This window comes from Canis lupus, chromosome 2 (genome assembly GCF_003254725.2).
Source record: "Canis lupus dingo isolate Sandy chromosome 2, ASM325472v2, whole genome shotgun sequence".
Lineage (NCBI taxonomy): Eukaryota > Metazoa > Chordata > Mammalia > Carnivora > Canidae > Canis > Canis lupus.
The window spans coordinates 34,826,381-34,844,930 of record NC_064244.1 but is presented as its reverse complement, the minus strand read 5'-3'; the positions used below and the strand labels follow the sequence as shown (position 1 = coordinate 34,844,930).

The 18,550-nt window shown below is 41.4% G+C and overlaps 2 protein-coding genes across 2 annotated transcripts; both read right to left on the bottom strand.

Annotated features, from left to right (window-relative positions):
• Positions 1–3,977: 3,977 nt before the first annotated feature.
• Positions 3,978–9,676, bottom strand: LOC112658866 (protocadherin beta-14). Its single transcript, XM_025445124.3, has one exon. The coding sequence runs from the start codon at positions 6,767–6,769 to the stop codon at positions 4,373–4,375; it is 2,397 nt and encodes a 798-aa protein (XP_025300909.1). The 5' UTR covers positions 6,770–9,676; the 3' UTR covers positions 3,978–4,372.
• Positions 9,677–11,727: 2,051 nt separating this feature from the next.
• On the bottom strand, positions 11,728–14,897 carry LOC112658867 (protocadherin beta-7-like). Its single transcript, XM_025445125.3, has one exon. The coding sequence runs from the start codon at positions 14,445–14,447 to the stop codon at positions 12,054–12,056; it is 2,394 nt and encodes a 797-aa protein (XP_025300910.1). The 5' UTR covers positions 14,448–14,897; the 3' UTR covers positions 11,728–12,053.
• Positions 14,898–18,550: the final 3,653 nt, after the last annotated feature.

Here is an 18,550-nt window from a genome sequence, read left to right as displayed (position 1 = left end):
GTATATCTACTTTCCTATTAAACCTTTTATTCAATTTTGATTGAATTTAAAATTTGGTTATATTTTTCAGTTCTAGGAGTGCTATTTGGTTCTTTAATAATCTATCAAATTTCTTATTCTCTATTCATCTTTAAGCATAATTTGCATTTCAATTAAAATGTTTAGCATATTATTAGATTATGTTTGGTAATTAAAATGTTGGAAGTATATTTCTGTATTCTCTTTTTTTTTCCTGCTGGCTCTCACTCATGGTGTCATGTTCCCTTGTGTATGCAGTTATCTTTGTGTTCTAGTTACTTATTTATATAAATATTTTAAGCCTTAGGATGAACTTTCTTTTATAGAAGGTCTGCATTTAGTTCCATCAGGATCTGGAAGCACTACTTTGTCAACAACCATGTTAAATCAAGTTCAGTGCTAAAAAAATCTAATTCAAAGCTGAAATTCTACACAAGGGCTCATCCATTTCCACCTTATTTTCACCTTAAAGGTGTAGTTCTTAGGGATACGTATTTATTAATGCAAGGGTCTTCTATGACCTTTACTTTGTTATGCTTTGATTTTCTCCCTTATTATATAAACCATCAAAATAGAAGTTCACACTTCCCAGGATTCCAAATAAACCAGGGAAAAGTTAGATGTTAAGCTCATTTATCTCTCTCGGTTCCTCTTAGACATTAATTGTAGCCAGATAACATATTACTGTCTTATTAGCTAATTGTTTTCAGTGGAAGCATTGGTCTACATAATCTATACCATCCTTACTAAAAGTAAGTCTCAATGAGACTTGTCTCACAATTATAAGTAAACTCTTGCTTTCTGAAATATAGGCAATTGACCTCAAGAAGATAGAGAAATAATGTGCATTTTTTACCTACTTGATCAATACTAAATCAACCCAATAATGCTGCAATCAATTTAAACAATCTCTCTCAGAAGAGACAATTTCTGTAATTGAGATTAGTATAGCTCCCACTTCTCTGCATTCTTTATTCTCCTGTAAATAAACATATCTTCCTGCCTACACCTGTTCCTTCTTCTCTCCTTCTAATATGCTTATTTATATATTTGTACAATTATAAGATATTATGTATTATATGGATATATACAGCACTGTACCAGAAATCCCAGTATCTTCCTTCCTTTTAAAACATTTGGTATTGGGGGGATCCCTGGGTGGCGCAGCAGTTTAGCGCCTGCCATTGGCCCAGGGCTTGATCCTGGAGACCCGGGATCGAATCCCACATTGGGTTCCCAGTGCATGGAGCCTGCTTGTGTCTCTGCCTCTCTCTCTCTCTCTGTGACTATCATAAAATAAATTTAAAAAATAAAACATTTGGGATTTATCCATGTGGCTGTATATACACCTAGTTTGCTCCTTTTGATAATATTCTGTAATATATTTTCATAAACATTTTCCACATTTATAAGTTTCTTTATTGATGAATATGTAGGATTGACTCCTGTTCTTTGCTCTCCCAAGATGAACATTCTTAGGCATATCATTTGTGAAGCTATGAAGGAAATTTTTTGGCTTATACATCTGAAACTAATATAATGTTGTGTGTCAACTATACTTCAATTTAAAAAAAAAAGAATTTTCTGGCTTAGCTACTCCAAAGTGGAACTGCTGAATCACGGTTATGTTCACTCTAAATTTCACCAAATACTATTAAAAATCTCTCAAAGCGGGCTATACATGTGATTTCCTATTGTTCCACTTGACATTATGTAAATTCCTCATCTTTACTAATGCTATGGATATAAACTAGGTGTCTTATTTTAGTATATTTTTCACCAACTAATGAGGTCAAGCATCATTTCATGTTCTTTATAGACTTTGTTTTTCCTTCTTTGAATTTCCTTTCCCTTTTTCCCTTTAAAAAATGTACTGGCTCTTTTTAATTTGTGTTAATCTGCAACAGTTACTTGAATCATCTGAATATTAATCTTCCTCAGTTAAACTGCCGCAAGTAGCTTTTCCTTGCCTTTTAGCTTGCCTATGTATGCTATCTTCTAGTTTTGAAGTAATGATATTTGTCAATTTTATATCTTTATTGTTTGTATTTTTAAAACCTTGTTTAAAAAATTCAATCTCAGGGCACCTGGCTGGCTCAGTGGTTGAGTGTCTGCCTTCAGCAGGTCATGATCCCAGGGTCCTGGGATTGAGTCCTACATTGGGCTCCCCACGAGGAGTCTGCTTCTACCTCTGCCTATGTCTCTGCCTCTCTCTATGTCTCTCATGAATAAATAAATAAAATCTTTTTTAAAAAAGAAATTTGGTCTGATAGTAAGGTTATAAAGCTATTTTTACCTAGGTTTATTACATTTTCTCAATTAAAATACTTCACCTCTTAGATCCATAGAAAGTTTATTTTTATATGGCATGAGATGAGGATTTTCTTTATATAGTGAGCCAATTTTCCCAATAATATTTGCTAAATGATATATATATCTTGCCCCTAAGCCCAGTGATTTTGACACCTTCTCTATCACAACCAAGTTCTCTTATATAAAAGGATTTGGCCCCGGATTTTATTCTATCTTGTAGTCTACAAGTCTACTCCTGAATTATTTAAATAGCATATTCTATTATTATCATCTATTTTTTAAGATTTATTTATTTTAGAGCGAGACAGAGAGAGTATGTGGACGCTCAGGGAAGGGTAGAAGGAGAAGGAGGAGAGGCAAGGGGAGAGGGAGAGAATCCTTAATCCTCAATCTCTGCTAACCAAGGAGCCTGACATGAGGCTTGATCCCAGGACCCCAAGATCATGATCTGAGCTGAAATCAAGAGTCCCATGCCCAACAGACTAAGCCACTCAGGCAGGTGCTCCTGTTCTTATCTATTCTTATTAATGAATAAAAGCATAAGACTTACTTCTTATGAGTCTGAAGGATTAAGAGGGCCCAAGACTTTGTTTAAATATCTATTTATGTGAAATTCTCACAACCAGTAAATATCTATTGCAACACAAGATAAAACCAGTAAAAAATTTCACGAAGGAGGGCAGCCCGGGTGGCTGAAGCACTCACTGCCTTCAGCCCAGGGTGTGATCCTGGAGATCCGGGATCCAGTCCCATGTCGGGCTCCCTGCATGGAGCCTGCTTCTCCCTCTGTCTGTGTTTCTGCCTCTCTCTCTCTCTCTCTCTGTCTCTCATGAATAAATAAATAAAATCTTTTTTAAAAATTCATGAAGGAAAGAAAAAGATTCATAGGGAATTGGAATTTGTTGCACCCATTTCACAATGTCAAATTCCATTTTATTATACTATCTAGTCTAAATATCTAAATTTATGAGAGAAATTGCAAAAATGTAAGGCACACTAGCTCCATATTCACACATTATAGCTATGAAAATCTCTACCTATAATCTTCCATTAAGCTATCTACTTGTATATTGGAGATATAATCTGTAACACCATGAGGAATCTATAAACTTACAGATACAGACCCATTCCTTCTTTGTGGTTATCAGAGAGAGGCCACAAAATATTAAGGATTTTTTGTACTTATGCTCACAAATCAATGGAAAAGTGAACCCAATTCATTTCTTTAACAGTTTGAATGTTCAATTCAGTTAAGAAGTTTTTATCTGTACTCTTCTGATGGAGAGTTATTCTATTCAGAATGATACCATGAATTACTATTCTAGTTAAGTCATGAACAATATAAGATAATATAAATTTAAACTAGCAAACATGATATTAAAGAAAACGAAAAAGCCAAATCTAGGCCCACAGCAATATAAAGCTCCTTCCCCATAACAACAACAAAGGAGAATTACTTAAAAATCAGTAATTTTCAATGTGGTAACTTTTATTTTGTCACAAAGTGAATTTTTGAAAAATACTACAAGACAAAAAGCAAGCAAATAAGGTATCCTAGTACTGAATATGGAGAGGTATCTTTTTTATTACACTTTATGATGAAAATGTGCAAAATGAGTAGTGAAACAAAAATACTTCCACCAAGATTCAATAGCATTTTTTATTTTTGCTTTCTCTTTGATAAAATATCTACAAATAAATTACATATATTGCGGCATTCACTCTTAATACTTAAGTTGTACCTCCAAATAATTAGTAACATTGTCTTGCATAACAGCAATGCCATTATCACAACAAAAAATCAGCAATAACTCCGTTAATGTAACATTTTTGACCAAACAATCGAAAAAAAAAAAAAACCTAGAAAACACACAGATTATATTTCCACTTCATTATGGCCACAAATATATATTTGTGAGGAGAGTGGAAGAAATGATAATGCATGCAACTGAGGTACAACCTAATATGCATACCAGATTTGCAAAAACAATCCAGAGATTGTCAAGAATAACAAAGGACTCGAAGTTTAAAATAAAGTATTTTATTGAATGTTGAATCCAAAACTATTGCGGAAGTTCTCATTTTCCCCTGTATGTCTACCAGTGTCAGGGACTGGAAGACTGGGGATAATGGGCTTGAGGAACTTGAACTCGCTGGTCCCAGTCCCTCCCGTCAGACACACCTCGTACTGGTAGCTCTGGGACAGGGTCCCCGCGCCGCTGACGTCCACCAGGTGGCCCGGAAAGTGGCCCTCGGGCACCGCGCAGCCACCCCCCGACGCCGCCCCGCTCCTCCTGCACAGCCGCACCGCCACGAACGCCAGCGCCGAGCACAGGAAGAGCGACGACACGGACGCCAAGGCGATGACCAGGTAGACGGTGAGCGGGTCGGCCCGGGCCTCGGCCGCCGCCACGTCCGGCAGCGGCAGGTAGGGCTGCGAGAAGCCGTCCACCAGCAGCACGTGCAGCGTGACGCTGGCCGACAGCGGCGGCTCGCCATTGTCCTTGACCAGCACCAGCAGCCTGTGCCTGACGGCGTCGCGCTCGCTCAGCAGCCGGGCCGTGCGCACCTCGCCGTTGTGCGCCCACACGCCGAACAGCCCGGGCTCCGTGGCCTTGAGCAGCTGGAACGACAGCCAGGCGTTCTGGCCCGAGTCGCCGTCCACCGCCACCACCTTGGTCACCAGGTAGCCCGCCTCGGCCGCCCGCGGCACCAGCTCGGTGCAGGGCGCAGAGCCGTTCTGCAGCGGGTACAGCACGAAGGGCGCGTTGTCGTTGTCGTCCAGCACCAGCACGCGCACCAGCGCCTGGCTGCTCAGCGCGGGCGAGCCGCGGTCGGCCGCGCCCACGCGGACCTCGAAGGCCTGCAGCGCCTCGTAGTCCAGGGACCTGAGCGCGAACAGCTGCCCGTTGTCCGCGTTGATGGACACCAGCGAGGCGAGCGGCAGGTGCGGGTCCCGGGGCGGCAGCAGCGAGTAGGTGACCTGGGCGTTGGCGCCCGCGTCTCTGTCGGTGGCGCTCACGGTGCCGATGTGCAGGGCGGGGCTGTTGTTCTCGCGGACGCGCAGGGTGTAGGTGGTCTGGCTGAAGGCGGGGGCGTTGTCGTTGACGTCGGAGACCGTCACGGTGATGTTGTGCTGGGTTTTCAGCCTGGGGGTCCCCAGGTCACTGACGGTGATCGTGATGTTGTACTCAGATCTTGTCTCTCTATCCAGTGCTTTTTCCGAAACTAAAGTGAAAAAGTTCTTGAAGGTTGGTTTCAGAAAAAAGGGGAGCTCATCCTGAATAGAGCAAACCATCCTTCCATTGTCCCCAGAATCTTGATCTCGTACACTAAAAAGAGCAACCAGAGTCTCTGAGGCGTTCTCTGGAATTGACTTTGTAAATGATGATATGGTCACTTCTGGTGGATTATCATTTATATCTATTACTTTAACCAGAAGAGTACATTCTTCTGAAAGACCCCCACCATCTGTTGCCTGAATACTTATAGTGTAGAATTGTATTACTTCAAAATCCAGGCATGATCTCAAATGAACTTCCCCAGATATTGGATTGATTTCAAATGTTTTACGGATATCTTCTGAAGCATACAAAAATGTGTATGATATTTTCCCATAATTTCCTGCATCCAAATCATTAGCAAAAATGGTAATAATCCAGGAGCCAACAGGTGTGTCCTCCAGAACATGCACTTCATAGAGACTCTGAGCAAACTCAGGGGCATTGTCGTTGATGTCCAAGACCTTGATGAGAACCAAAGTTGTCCCAGACCTGGGTGGAGATCCACCATCCAGTGCTGTGAGTGTTAATGTGAGCTCAGGCTCCTCTTCATGATCTAATTCTCTGTCTAGGACCAGTTCTGGGTATATCTTCCCATCACTACTATCTCGGATTTTAATGTAGAAATGAGAATTGGGGCTAATTGTATAGTTTTGGAGACTATTGGTTCCTACATCCAAATCTTGGGCACTCTCCAATAGGAATGTGGTTCCAGTAATGGTACTTTCTGATATTTTAATAAGTATTTGCTTGTCCAGAAACGTGGGGGAGTGATCATTTATGTCCTTGACATACAGTTCTGCCCGAAAAAACTGTAAAGGGTTTTCTAAAACCATCTGAAAATGCAGCACACAGGGCTCAGTGGAGCCACAGAGCTCTTCTCGGTCCAGTTTCTTATTTAGGAGCAAATCCCCGGTCAGTAAATCAAGATGTAAATGCTTTTCATTATCATCCGACACTACTCGGGTCTCCCGTGAGGATAGCTCCTCCACGCCAAGCCCTAAATCCCTTGCAAGATTGGCCACAAAAGAACCAACTTCTGTCTCCTCTGCCACAGAATATTGCACAGATTCAGGACCTGCCTGAGATAATCCCAGTAAAACAAAGAAAATCAAGACTTGCCTTTTCCGCAGAGTGAGCTCCCCTTTGATCTCCATGGCTCCTTCCAGCAACCTCTTTTGTAGAAAATTTTAAGTTCAGCCCTAATTTTGGAAGCTGACGCTCAATTTTTTAAAATAAGAACGCCCCCCGGAAGGTATATAGCCCTCCAGCAGCTTTAGTAGATGAAGCTCCTTTACTGCTTCTCTTTTCAGTGGTTTGAATGGTCTCTGTTCCCCAGAATAATGAAGCCCACAGTGTTGTCCATGCGCTAATGTCATTTTATCCTACAGCGCCACCATGTGTTTCCATGATTTTTTTCAGTAAAATTTTTTTTCTCTTGAACAAGTAATTCATGAATACATCTGTAGTATTTTAAAGCAAATCCCAGACATCATATATCTTTACCCCTACTTTACCAAGTATCTCTAATAGATAAAGACTTTAAAATATAACTATGATGCACTATTACAGTCAACAGAGTTAGCAATAATTCCTTGATATAACTTATACTCAGTCTGCATTTGGTTTTCCTTATTTTTCTCCAAAAATTTTTTACTGTTAATTTGTCTGAATCAGGATCCAAACAGGTCTTTACTGAGCATTTAATTAGTGCTGTTTTGAATGCTGACAAGACCTTATTAAGATGTCCTGGACTGAGGAAATAATATTTTATTTAGGTCATTTCTTGAGAATTTCAAATATATTCCTCCTCTACTCTTGTAAATACTTTTGAATTCAGTCAATATTAATTATTAATGTCATTACTCTTCATTTACATATTTTAAAAACACACATGTAAGGATTTGGAATAAATAGTATAGATTTACTCCTTGCCTTTATGGAGTTCACTGGCTAAAAATTTGGCGGTAACATATGAAAAGGTTTAGCATAAAACTCTGGAAAAAACCCAAACACCTTCATTAGAGGAGAGAGAAAATAAAGTATCTTTCAAAAGACAAAGAAGGCCTAGAGTTCAGAATCATTAAACCAAACTAAATAGCATTTCAAGAAGATGGGGAAGATCAGTGGTAGCAAATGCTTCAGAAACTCCCCCAAAATGAATATTCTGAAGATGGTCATTGTGAAGGAGTCTAATAGATGTTTCCCCAAAATTGGTTCCCTTTATACTAATAAGGATGTACTGTACACAGGCACATGACTACTCTCGATTGCCTGTTCCAGTCTGCCTTGTAGTTGGGTATGGCCAGTTGAATAAAGTTCTCACTAATATTGTGAACAGAATTTTTGCCATTTCTAGGTCTAGAAGAGAAGACATCTGGATGTGTTTCCTTCCTCCCAGCCAACTAGAACCTAGATGTGTCAGTCATGCACACATTATGACATTGCAGTAGGGAATGTAGAGCAATTACTTTCCATAAAACTTGTTTCTGGAAGGATTGTAATGAGCAAAGCTGCCTCATCTACCCAGTCATTTACACTTGAACTGTTATAAGGACATACACACTTTTACAAGCCACTGTGTAGTTATACTGCTTTGTTCAGCAATATAACCTTACCTAACTTTCACAGAAAACCTCAGTCACCTTTACAATAGCAGTTTCAGAGTGGTCACAGTGAAACTCAGATGGCACTTGGTTGAAAAGCAAGAGGGATAAGGAAGTAAAAATGACAATCCTTTCAAATTTAGCTGGAAAAATAAGAAACTGATGGTATCCGTAGGAAAATTGAAACTCAATAGTTTTTTTTTAAGCCTAGGGAGATTTGAAGTTATTTAAAATGCTGATTTGTAGTATTCAACAGAGAGGAAGAAAAGTGAGATACCAAAGAGAGGATTAATTCAATGTGAAGCCCCTAAAAGGTGGTTAAACATAGGCCCCAGAAAGTAAATGAAGAGATCGGGCTTGCATAGAAAGTGACCTTGGTAGAGGTCATTATAAGTACAGATGCTATTCAGTGTGTAGGTTTGGGGACAGAAAATTCAGAGAATTTCTATTTGATAGATTCTATTTTTCTCAGCAAGGTATTAAGCAAATTCCTCTGCTTAAGGGGAATATGTAAGTAGTAGGGTGAGAAATATAAAGATAACCAGGTTTGAAGTAGCAGTTACAGAGAAAAGAAGAGAAAGCTGATTAGGAAAATACAAAACAATTTCTTGGTCTTCAAAGCTAAATTAAGTTTAGATGTGTTAAACTCATGTGATAGTATTGATAATTTTCTAAGTTTTGACTTATAGAATGCAGCACCAGTGACATAACAGAAGAGACAATTATATTCATCTGGAGTGGAGTTTCATCGGGTGGTTTCAGTAAAGGAAAATTGAACAAGGGAATAAAGAATATGCGCATGAGGGTGACTAGGAGTGGCAGACCAGGGAATCAGCTGAATAGGAGAGAAATGAGAGCACAAGGGGGGGTTACTATATAGTAGCAGCATCATAGTAGCAGCATCGTAGAATGGAGGTTTTCATAAGGTCAAAGGCAAGATGTGATAGGAATAGCAGAATGAGGGGATTAAAGACACAGAGGATTCTATTCTCAGAGATATCTGAAATCATTCTTTCATAGAAAGAACGATTTTGGGTGGTGAAAAAGTACAGCATGTAGCCAGGGTTCTAATGCCTGACATTGAGGACAGGAGAGTGTCCTAGGGGCTGAGAAGCTATGTTATTTCTTAGTGGAATGGGGAGTGGTAGCAGAACTTGAGTTAGAAAGGAGATGAGGAGAACCAAGTGTTTGTCAGCTAAAATGTCTTTATGTCCTTTCTCATGGAGAGTTCTAATCTCAACTGTTACTTGGTTTTTACTGGTAATGGTTTTCAAGAAAATCCTCTCTGGGAGGCTGGGCCATCCCTTACAGCTCCATTTGGTAATTGACCTTCTCCCTCCACAGACAGCATGTAGTCCTTTGATATAAAATTGGCTGATACAGGGACCCCCGGGTGGCTCAGCTGTTGAGCGTCTGCCTTTGGCTCAGGGAGTGATCCTGGAGTCCCGGGATTGAGTCCCACATCAGGCTCCCTGCATGGAGCCTGCTTCTCCCTCTGTCTCTGTCTCTGCCTCTGTGTGTCTCTCTCATGAATAAATAGATAAATAAATTTTTTAAAAATTAGCTGATACAGTTTCATTTTTATGCATAGGCTTAAATTTAACTGTAAATGAGATATTCGAAGCATAAGAGGAAAATTTGTTTTTAGCAACACATTTGAAGAAAATTGGTTGGTTACTTCTATCTGGGCATCTGAGCTCCTGAAGACCTGGCACTCTCCATTAGAGTCAGGAAACACGTAGTTTTTTCAATAAGTAGACAAATCCGAAGTCCTCTTGTTCAGATATCTGGAAAAACTTGAAGCAATAGGACCTGGTCCTTTGCTGTTATACCTGTTAGATTTTCTGCCTGAGAGACGCCTGGGTGGCTCAGTGGTTGAACATCTGACCCCAGGGCGTGATCCTGGGGTCCCAGGATCCTGTCTCACATGGGGCTCCCTGCATGGAGCCTGCTTCTCCCTCTGCCTGTGTCTCTGCCTTTCTCTCTGTGTGTCTCTCATGAATAAATAAATAAAATCTTTTAAAAAATTTCTGCCTGAGTTGTTTGAATTGCTCTTTTCTCTCTCCCCTACAATAAATGGCAGAAGTCCCACCTTACTTGGGACACAGGTTGCTAGAACCACTCCCACCAGTGTTTTAATATCATTATTGATATATCACTTACATACCATAGAGCTTTCCCATTTAAAGTGTACAATACTTTAAAGCCACCAGGGGACCCCTGGGTGGCTCAGTTGGTTATGAATCTGACTCTTGATTTTTTTTTGACTCTTGATTTTGATTCAGGTCATGATCTTAGGGGTCATGAAATTGAGCCCTGCATTGGACTCTATGCTCAGTGCAGAGTTTCCTTGAGATTCTCTCCCTCTACCTTTGCCCCTCCCCCCATGTGTGCTCTGTCTCTAAAATAAATAAATACACTTAAAAAAATTAAGTGTACAATGCAATGGGTTTTAATGTTTCCAGATTTGTGTAATTATCACCACAGTCTAATTTCAGAACATCATGCCAAAAAGAGACCCCTTACCCTTTAGCTATTCTTCATCCCTTACCCTCCCTACAGCTGTAGACAACCACTAATCTGCTTTCTAGTCCCTATAGATTTGCCTGTACAGAACATTTCATATAAATGGGATCATACAATGTAAGATATTTTGCAACTGGTCTCTTTCACTTAGAGTAATGATTTTGAGGTTCGCCTATGTTGTAGTTTGTTACAGTACTTCATTTCACTTTAGTGTTGAATAATAACAATCCCATTGTATGGAGATACTATATCTTGTTTATCCATTCATCAGTTGATGGACATTTGGGGTATCTCCACTTTTGGTAATATTATGAGTAATGCTACTATGAACATGCATGTATATAGTTTTTGTGCATGTGTGAAGATATGCTTTTATTTCTTTTGAATATATATATATATATATATATCTGAGAAAAATGGTTTTCAAACTTTGGCCTGCTACCCATTAATAGGGTCATGAAAGCAAATTAGTAGATCATAACCACACATGAAAATTAAAGAGAATGTAATAATATGGGCAATTTTAGAATTCACCTAAGCTAAAAATTGTCTACAAAACATTTCTATTAAGTATGTACACAACCTTAAAAACAACATAATTTTTCTGTGGGCTGTCATTTTTTAAGGTTTGGTTATTATTATTCAGATGGATTCAAGTGGATTATATTATACCTTTGTAATATCAACAAGAATTCTGGAAAATTATCACTTCATATTCCAAGACTTTCTGGGTCGCTACAATACTGAAGGGCCTTCACAATCACTCTCCAGGATGAATGAAGATGAGGTGTTAATAAAATGGTCTTCGGGTCCTTTCTAACAAGGACATGATTTTCCAGGTGTTATTTTCAACAGCAGTAAACATTTTAAAGTGTTAATAAAAATGCAGTGACTTTAAAGGAAGAAAAATGATATTTCTGAATAGTATTCATTGCTATACCACAAGAAAAAAATGAAATGAAGAAATACTTGAACACTTGAAACACTTTGAAAGTGGTCTGCTTTATTTTACCAAAAGCATAATTGTAAGTGAAAGTTCAACTGGATAGAGGACAATGAACAAAAGTGATTTGGTGCTGTTACTTAAGGAGGCAAACTAATTACCCATTAAGACCTCCTGGATTACAGAAAAAGTATCCTCTAATTATAATCACAAAGATAACATTTACTTGAAAGATGGGTAGAATTTGTGAAAATATAAAAGTACACAGAATACAATTTAAAATACACACAAATTGGGGGAAATAACATTGATCTGGAAGTGGCACGAAAAGTGGCACTTATGGAATGTGAAACATAATTATGATCTCTATATGTTGAACCCAAAACTATTGCGTAAGTTAGGATTTTCTTCTGTTTCTTTCCCAGGGCACTGGGGTGGGAGGTTGGGGAGAATCGGCTTGAGGAACTTGAACTCGCTGGTCCCAGTCCCTCCCGCCAGACACACCTCGTACTGGTAGCTCTGGGACAGGGTCCCCGCGCCGCTGACGTCCACCAGGTGGCCCGGAAAGTGGCCCTCGGGCACCGCGCAGCCACCCCCCGACGCCGCCCCGCTCCTCCTGCACAGCCGCACCGCCACGAACGCCAGCGCCGAGCACAGGAAGAGCGACGACACGGACGCCAAGGCGATGACCAGGTAGACGGTGAGCGGGTCGGCCCGGGCCTCGGCCGCCGCCACGTCCGGCAGCGGCAGGTAGGGCTGCGAGAAGCCGTCCACCAGCAGCACGTGCAGCGTGACGCTGGCCGACAGCGGCGGCTCGCCATTGTCCTTGACCAGCACCAGCAGCCTGTGCCTGACGGCGTCGCGCTCGCTCAGCAGCCGGGCCGTGCGCACCTCGCCGTTGTGCGCCCACACGCCGAACAGCCCGGGCTCCGTGGCCTTGAGCAGCTGGAACGACAGCCAGGCGTTCTGGCCCGAGTCGCCGTCCACCGCCACCACCTTGGTCACCAGGTAGCCCGCCTCGGCCGCCCGCGGCACCAGCTCGGTGCAGGGCGCAGAGCCGTTCTGCAGCGGGTACAGCACGAAGGGCGCGTTGTCGTTGTCGTCCAGCACCAGCACGCGCACCAGCGCCTGGCTGCTCAGCGCGGGCGAGCCGCGGTCGGCCGCGCCCACGCGGACCTCGAAGGCCTGCAGCGCCTCGTAGTCCAGGGACCTGAGCGCGAACAGCTGCCCGTTGTCCGCGTTGATGGACACCAGCGAGGCGAGCGGCAGGTGCGGGTCCCGGGGCGGCAGCAGCGAGTAGGTGACCTGGGCGTTGGCGCCCGCGTCTCTGTCGGTGGCGCTCACGGTGCCGATGTGCAGGGCGGGGCTGTTGTTCTCGCGGACGCGCAGGGTGTAGGTGGTCTGGCTGAAGGCGGGGGCGTTGTCGTTGACGTCGGAGACCGTCACGGTGATGTTGTGCTGGGTCTTCAGCCTGGGGGTCCCCAGGTCACTGACGGTGATCGTGATGTTGTACTCCGCCTGGCTCTCTCTGTCGAGGGGGCTCTCTGTTACCAGGGTGTAGAAATTCTCTACTGATGGCTTCAGGATGAAGGGGAGATCGTCCTGGATGGAGCACACCATCTTTGCATTGTTCCCTGAATCTCTGTCTCTGATCCTAAAAACAGCTACTACTGTGTCCGGCGAGTTTTCTGCAATTGGGCTAGTAAGTGATGACATGAGTAGTTCTGGTGGATTATCATTGATATCTGTTACATGGACCACCACAGTACATTTTCCAGAAAGCCCTCCACCATCTTTGGCCTGAATAGTTAATGTATAAGTTTGTATTGCCTCGTAGTTCAATTCGGCTTTAAGGTAAAGTTTGCCAGATGTTGAATTGATTCGAAACGTTTTGAGAATTCTATCAGTAGCATACGAAAATGCATAGACTATTTCTCCATTACTTCCAGCATCTAAATCTCTAGCTAATACAGCGACAACCAGGGAGCCAACAGGGCTGTTTTCAGGCACCTGCACCCTGTAAAGCGACTGTACAAATTCAGGGACATTGTCATTTACATCCAAAACCAGTATGTGTATTAGGGTGGTCCCGGATCTGGGCGGAGAGCCGCCATCCAGGGCTGTGAGTGTTAAACTGAGTTCAGAAACCTCTTCACGATCCAGCACTCTATCCAGTACCAATTCGGGATAAACATTCCCCTCTCCACTATCACGGACATCAATATGGAAATAGATGTTGGAGCTGATGGTGTAGTTTCTCAGGTTGTTGATACCAACATCTGAATCCTCTGCCCTTTCTAGAAGAAATGTTACCCCTGGAGTGGTACTTTCTAATATGTTCAAGGAAATCTCTTTGTCTAGAAATACTGGAGAATGATCATTGATGTCTCTGACCCATAGCTCAGCACGGAAAATCTGAAAAGGCTTTTCAAGTAGCAGCTGGAAAGGCAACACACATGGCTCTGTGGGGCCGCACAATTTCTCTCGGTCTAATTTCTCATTTAGAAGTAAGTCACCAGTAAGCGGATTGAGGAGTAAAAATCTTATGTTCTCATCTGAAACGATTCTACATCCCCGAGCTGATACTTCCCCCGGCTCCAATCCCAGATCAATTGCTAGGTTGGCCAGAAAAGTCCCCCTCTCCATTTCCTCTGCCACAAAATACTGAAGCGGTTCTGTGCCAGCCCAAGACACTCCCAAAAACACACAAAGAAAGAACACTTGCCTTTTCTGCACTGCAGGCGCCACTATGGCCTCCATTCTTTGTTTAAGCAACCTTTCAAAACCACGGTTTGCTCTGCCTCAAGCAGTTCTCAGAAATTGCAGAAACCGAATCCTTAGAAATGAGGTGGATAATAGCAATGCTTTCTCCCAACTCCATCACCACCGTTTCCTTTACTTTTCTTGTCTGTCAGCTTTCCTCTGACCAGTAGAATTTGTAACATCCTTTGTATGAGTATCCCCCCTCTTTTTAGCCAGCAGCGCCACCTTGCGTTTTGTAGATGTTGTTCCCGTTTTCAAGAATAGAACCAAAAGATGGCAGATTCAAGCAACTGCCAACAGAAGTGATTTTTTTTACCCCAAAGGGTCTGTGCGGTTTTATTACATCATTTTCCTCAAATGGTCACGATAATGTTAATAGCTTACATAGCTTTTCCCTCTGATAGTCTGAATTTGTAGAAGAATAATCTGTTGTTTTTCTTAACCTGGGAACATGAAATTAAACTCTGGCTTCCCGCCAGGAGTAAAACTTCCTTAAGTTTTACTTAAGAAAATTTCCTCCAGGGGATCCCTGGGTGGCTCAGTGGTTTGGCGCCTGCCTTTAGCCCAGGGCGTGACCCTGGAGTCCCAGGATCAAGTCCCAGGATCAAGTCCCGGAATCGAGTCCCAGGATCAAGTCCGGTGTGGAGCTCCGGGCATGGAACCTGCTTCTCCCTCTGCGCGCCTCTCTCTCTCTCTCTCTCTCTTTATCATGAATAAATAAAATCTTTAACAAAAAAAGAAAGAAAACTTCCTTCAGCTTTTAAATGAGTTCTGTTTGGTGGCTTTGCTGGTGGTATATCTATGACTATCTTTCCCATTTTACTTTTGGTTATCAATCTGTCCAGGTTTTACTTTTAAATTTTTTTTTTTAATTTATGATAGTCACAGAGAGAGAGAGAGAGAGAGAGGCGCAGAGACACAGGCAGAGGGAGAAGCAGGCTCCATGCACCGGGAGCCCGATGTGGGATTCGATCCCGGGTCTCCAGGATCACGCCCTGGGCCAAAGGCAGGCGCCAAACCGCTGCGCCACCCAGGGATCCCCAGGTTTTACTTTTAAAGTAATTTGTATTCAATTTTATAAATCCATTCATTTTTCTAGGTTTGCAAAATTCATTCTATTTTTTATCTTTAAGGTATATCCCCATTATTAGCAATGTTTAATGTTTGTCTCCTTTTTATTCTTGGGGAGGCTTGCAAGGTCTCTATTTTGCTGATCTTTTAATATGCATCTTTTCTCCAAAATAATATATGAATTTGGTTCAAAATCAAATTGCACTAAGTGGCTTAGAATAAAATACAATCATTTCTGCCCTTTCTTTATTTTCCTAGCTCCCTTCCCAATTTCTTTTAGTTATCTCTTCTGTCTTATTTTGTATTCTGCTGTATTTTGATTAATTTTAGACATTATCACTGAACTGCTTATTATGTTGGGTAGGTTTTAGCTCTTGTACACTTTCAAGGCTCCTTCATGCTTTCCTTTAGATGCATTATTATTGGGAACATTGTTGTATATTTATTATATTTTCTTCCTCATTTTCTTTCTTGAAGTTAATAACTGCCTTGATTTTTCATTTTACTTGATTTTCCTCTTTTAAAGATTTTATTTATTTGGGGTAGAGAGAGAGAGAGCATGAGCAGGATGAGAGCAATTTCGAGAGGGAAAGGAAGAAGCAGACTTCCCACTGAGCTCAGAGCAGGAAGCTAGGCTCAATTCCAGGATACTGAGATATGACCTGAGCAGATGTCAGACGTTTAACTGACTGAGCCACCCAGGTGCCCCACTTATTTTATCACTTGTCTCATAATTCCTGTTGACTCTCAGTACAGTTTCCTACACAATCATTTCCATATCTTCTGTGATACCATTTTCTTTAAATTGGGTGGTTGTTCTACATGTGCTGCATTGCTATCATACTAGAATATTCCTTTGCTGTCATGCTTGGAATTCTCTTTGCTTTTTATTCTGGTTGGATTTCCTATTTCTAGGGTTTTATTTCTTCCTCTTTTTTGGCTTACTCTATGACTTTAATAGATCACATCCTACAATAGTTTCATTGAATTGAAGAGATGTCAGGGGACTTGATGATGATATCCTCCAAAATGCCTGTCTCTTGAGTTATACAGCTCCACACTGGACAAGTTTACACTTGAGACGCAGTTGTCATCCTGAGAGCATCCTTGAACCTCATTTAGAGATTCATTTCACTCCTTATCAATATTCTCTTTTCTGTTTCTTTTGGCTTCCTCTCTCTTGGACTACTCTAACATTTTGATAGATTTCTAGTAGTTTCCAGAAAGAGTATATGAGAGTTAAATTTTGTTGTGACCTTGGGTGTATTAAAATATTTTAGTCTATCCTCAAACTTGATTGATAATATGATTATAGATTTCTAGGTTAGAAATACTTTTCTTCAGAATTTTAAAATTTTTTCAGTGAGTTCCCTAAACCAATGTATTTGTTAAGAACTCTAAGGCAAGGGGCACTTGGTGGCTTGGTGGTTGAGTGTCGGCCTTGGCCTTTGGCTCAGGTCGTGATCCTGGGGTCCTGGGATAGAGTCCCGCATCCAGCTCTCTACAGGGAGCCTGCTTCTCCCTCTGCCTATGTCTCTGCCTCTCTCTGTGTGTCTCATGAATAAATAAAATCTTTAAAAACTCTAAGGCAAATATTCTTTTAGATCTTCCTATGTGTAACCTGTATTTTTATTTCTTGTAGTATTTTGTCATTGTGCCAAGCATTTTTTAATTAAACATTCATGTGTCTTAGTTTGAGTTTATGTTCATCCATTGACAATTCCTTTCTACTAGGAAACTAATTCTCTTCAGCTCTTAGAAATTTTCTTGAATTATTTCATGGATAATGGTTTTTTTCTCTCTCTCTCAATTACTACAAATCAAATGGTGGGCCTCTTTATGATCTCTAATATCCTTTTTTCTCTCTCTCCTGTTTAACATTTTCAAATACTTTGGTAATATTTCCTGGAATATTTTCTAAACTTCACCTTCAAGCTTTTCTTGAGATTTTCATTTCTTTATTACGTTCAGATTTTAAAAGAGCCTTCTTTTTTAAAAGGATATTTTCAAGGGATCCGTCTGTTTGTACTTATTTCTTAGATGCAATAACTTCTTTTCTCATCTGATGGTATTAATTATAGTTGTTTTTTCAAGTTTTCTTCTCTGCAAATGTTTTATCCAATTACCTCCTTTCCTCTTTGCTTGGATTTTGTTTCTGTTTTTCTTTTTTTAAAGATTTTATTTATTCATGAGAAACACAGAGAGGAGAGAGAGAGAGGCAGAGACACAGGCAGAGGGAGAAGCAGTCTCCATGCAGGGAGCCTGACATAGGACTGGATCCAGGGTCTCCAGGATCACGCCCTGGGCTGAAGGCGGCACTAAACCACTGAGCCACCTGGGCTGCCCATTTCTGTTTTTCTTTTTAGAAATTTTCTTCAGGTGTCTCATTCAGGTGTCTGTTCTTAATTTAGTTTGGTAGACTAAGGAGCGAAGTGGTCACTCTGAGCATGTTGGCAGGGCTTATCCACTTTGATATGTACTCTTAGGTAAATTGAAAGCACTTGAGGTTGGGAAACCCCAGTGTCAGTCTGATTAGGTCTTTCCACTTGAGCTGGCCAGGTTACTCAAGTCTATAAAATCTCCTACCCAAAAGGAAAAGGCATAGATTGAAAATGTAAAAGATTGATGGGAGAAGAGTAGTGGAGATCCGCATCACTCAGGATACACTAGGTAAGGCTTCAATATCAAACAACTCCAAATCTCCATAGCTTAACACAATGGAAGTTGATTCCTTTCTTACACTACATATCTATAAAGTTCAGCATGGAGCCATTATAGTGGTCAGTCAGGGATCCAGGCTTTTGGAGACTCCATCTCCACCTATGCTTTTAGGATCACTATATTGGGGAAAGTAAATGTGTTAAACCATGCACACTCTCTTAAAGATTTAGCCCAGAGTAATATTTATCATTTCTTTTTTTAAGATTTTATTTATTTATTCATGAGAGCCACAGAGAGAGAGAGTCAGAGACACAGCCAGAGGGAGAAGCAGACTCCATGCAGGGAGCCTGATGTGGGACTCGATCCAG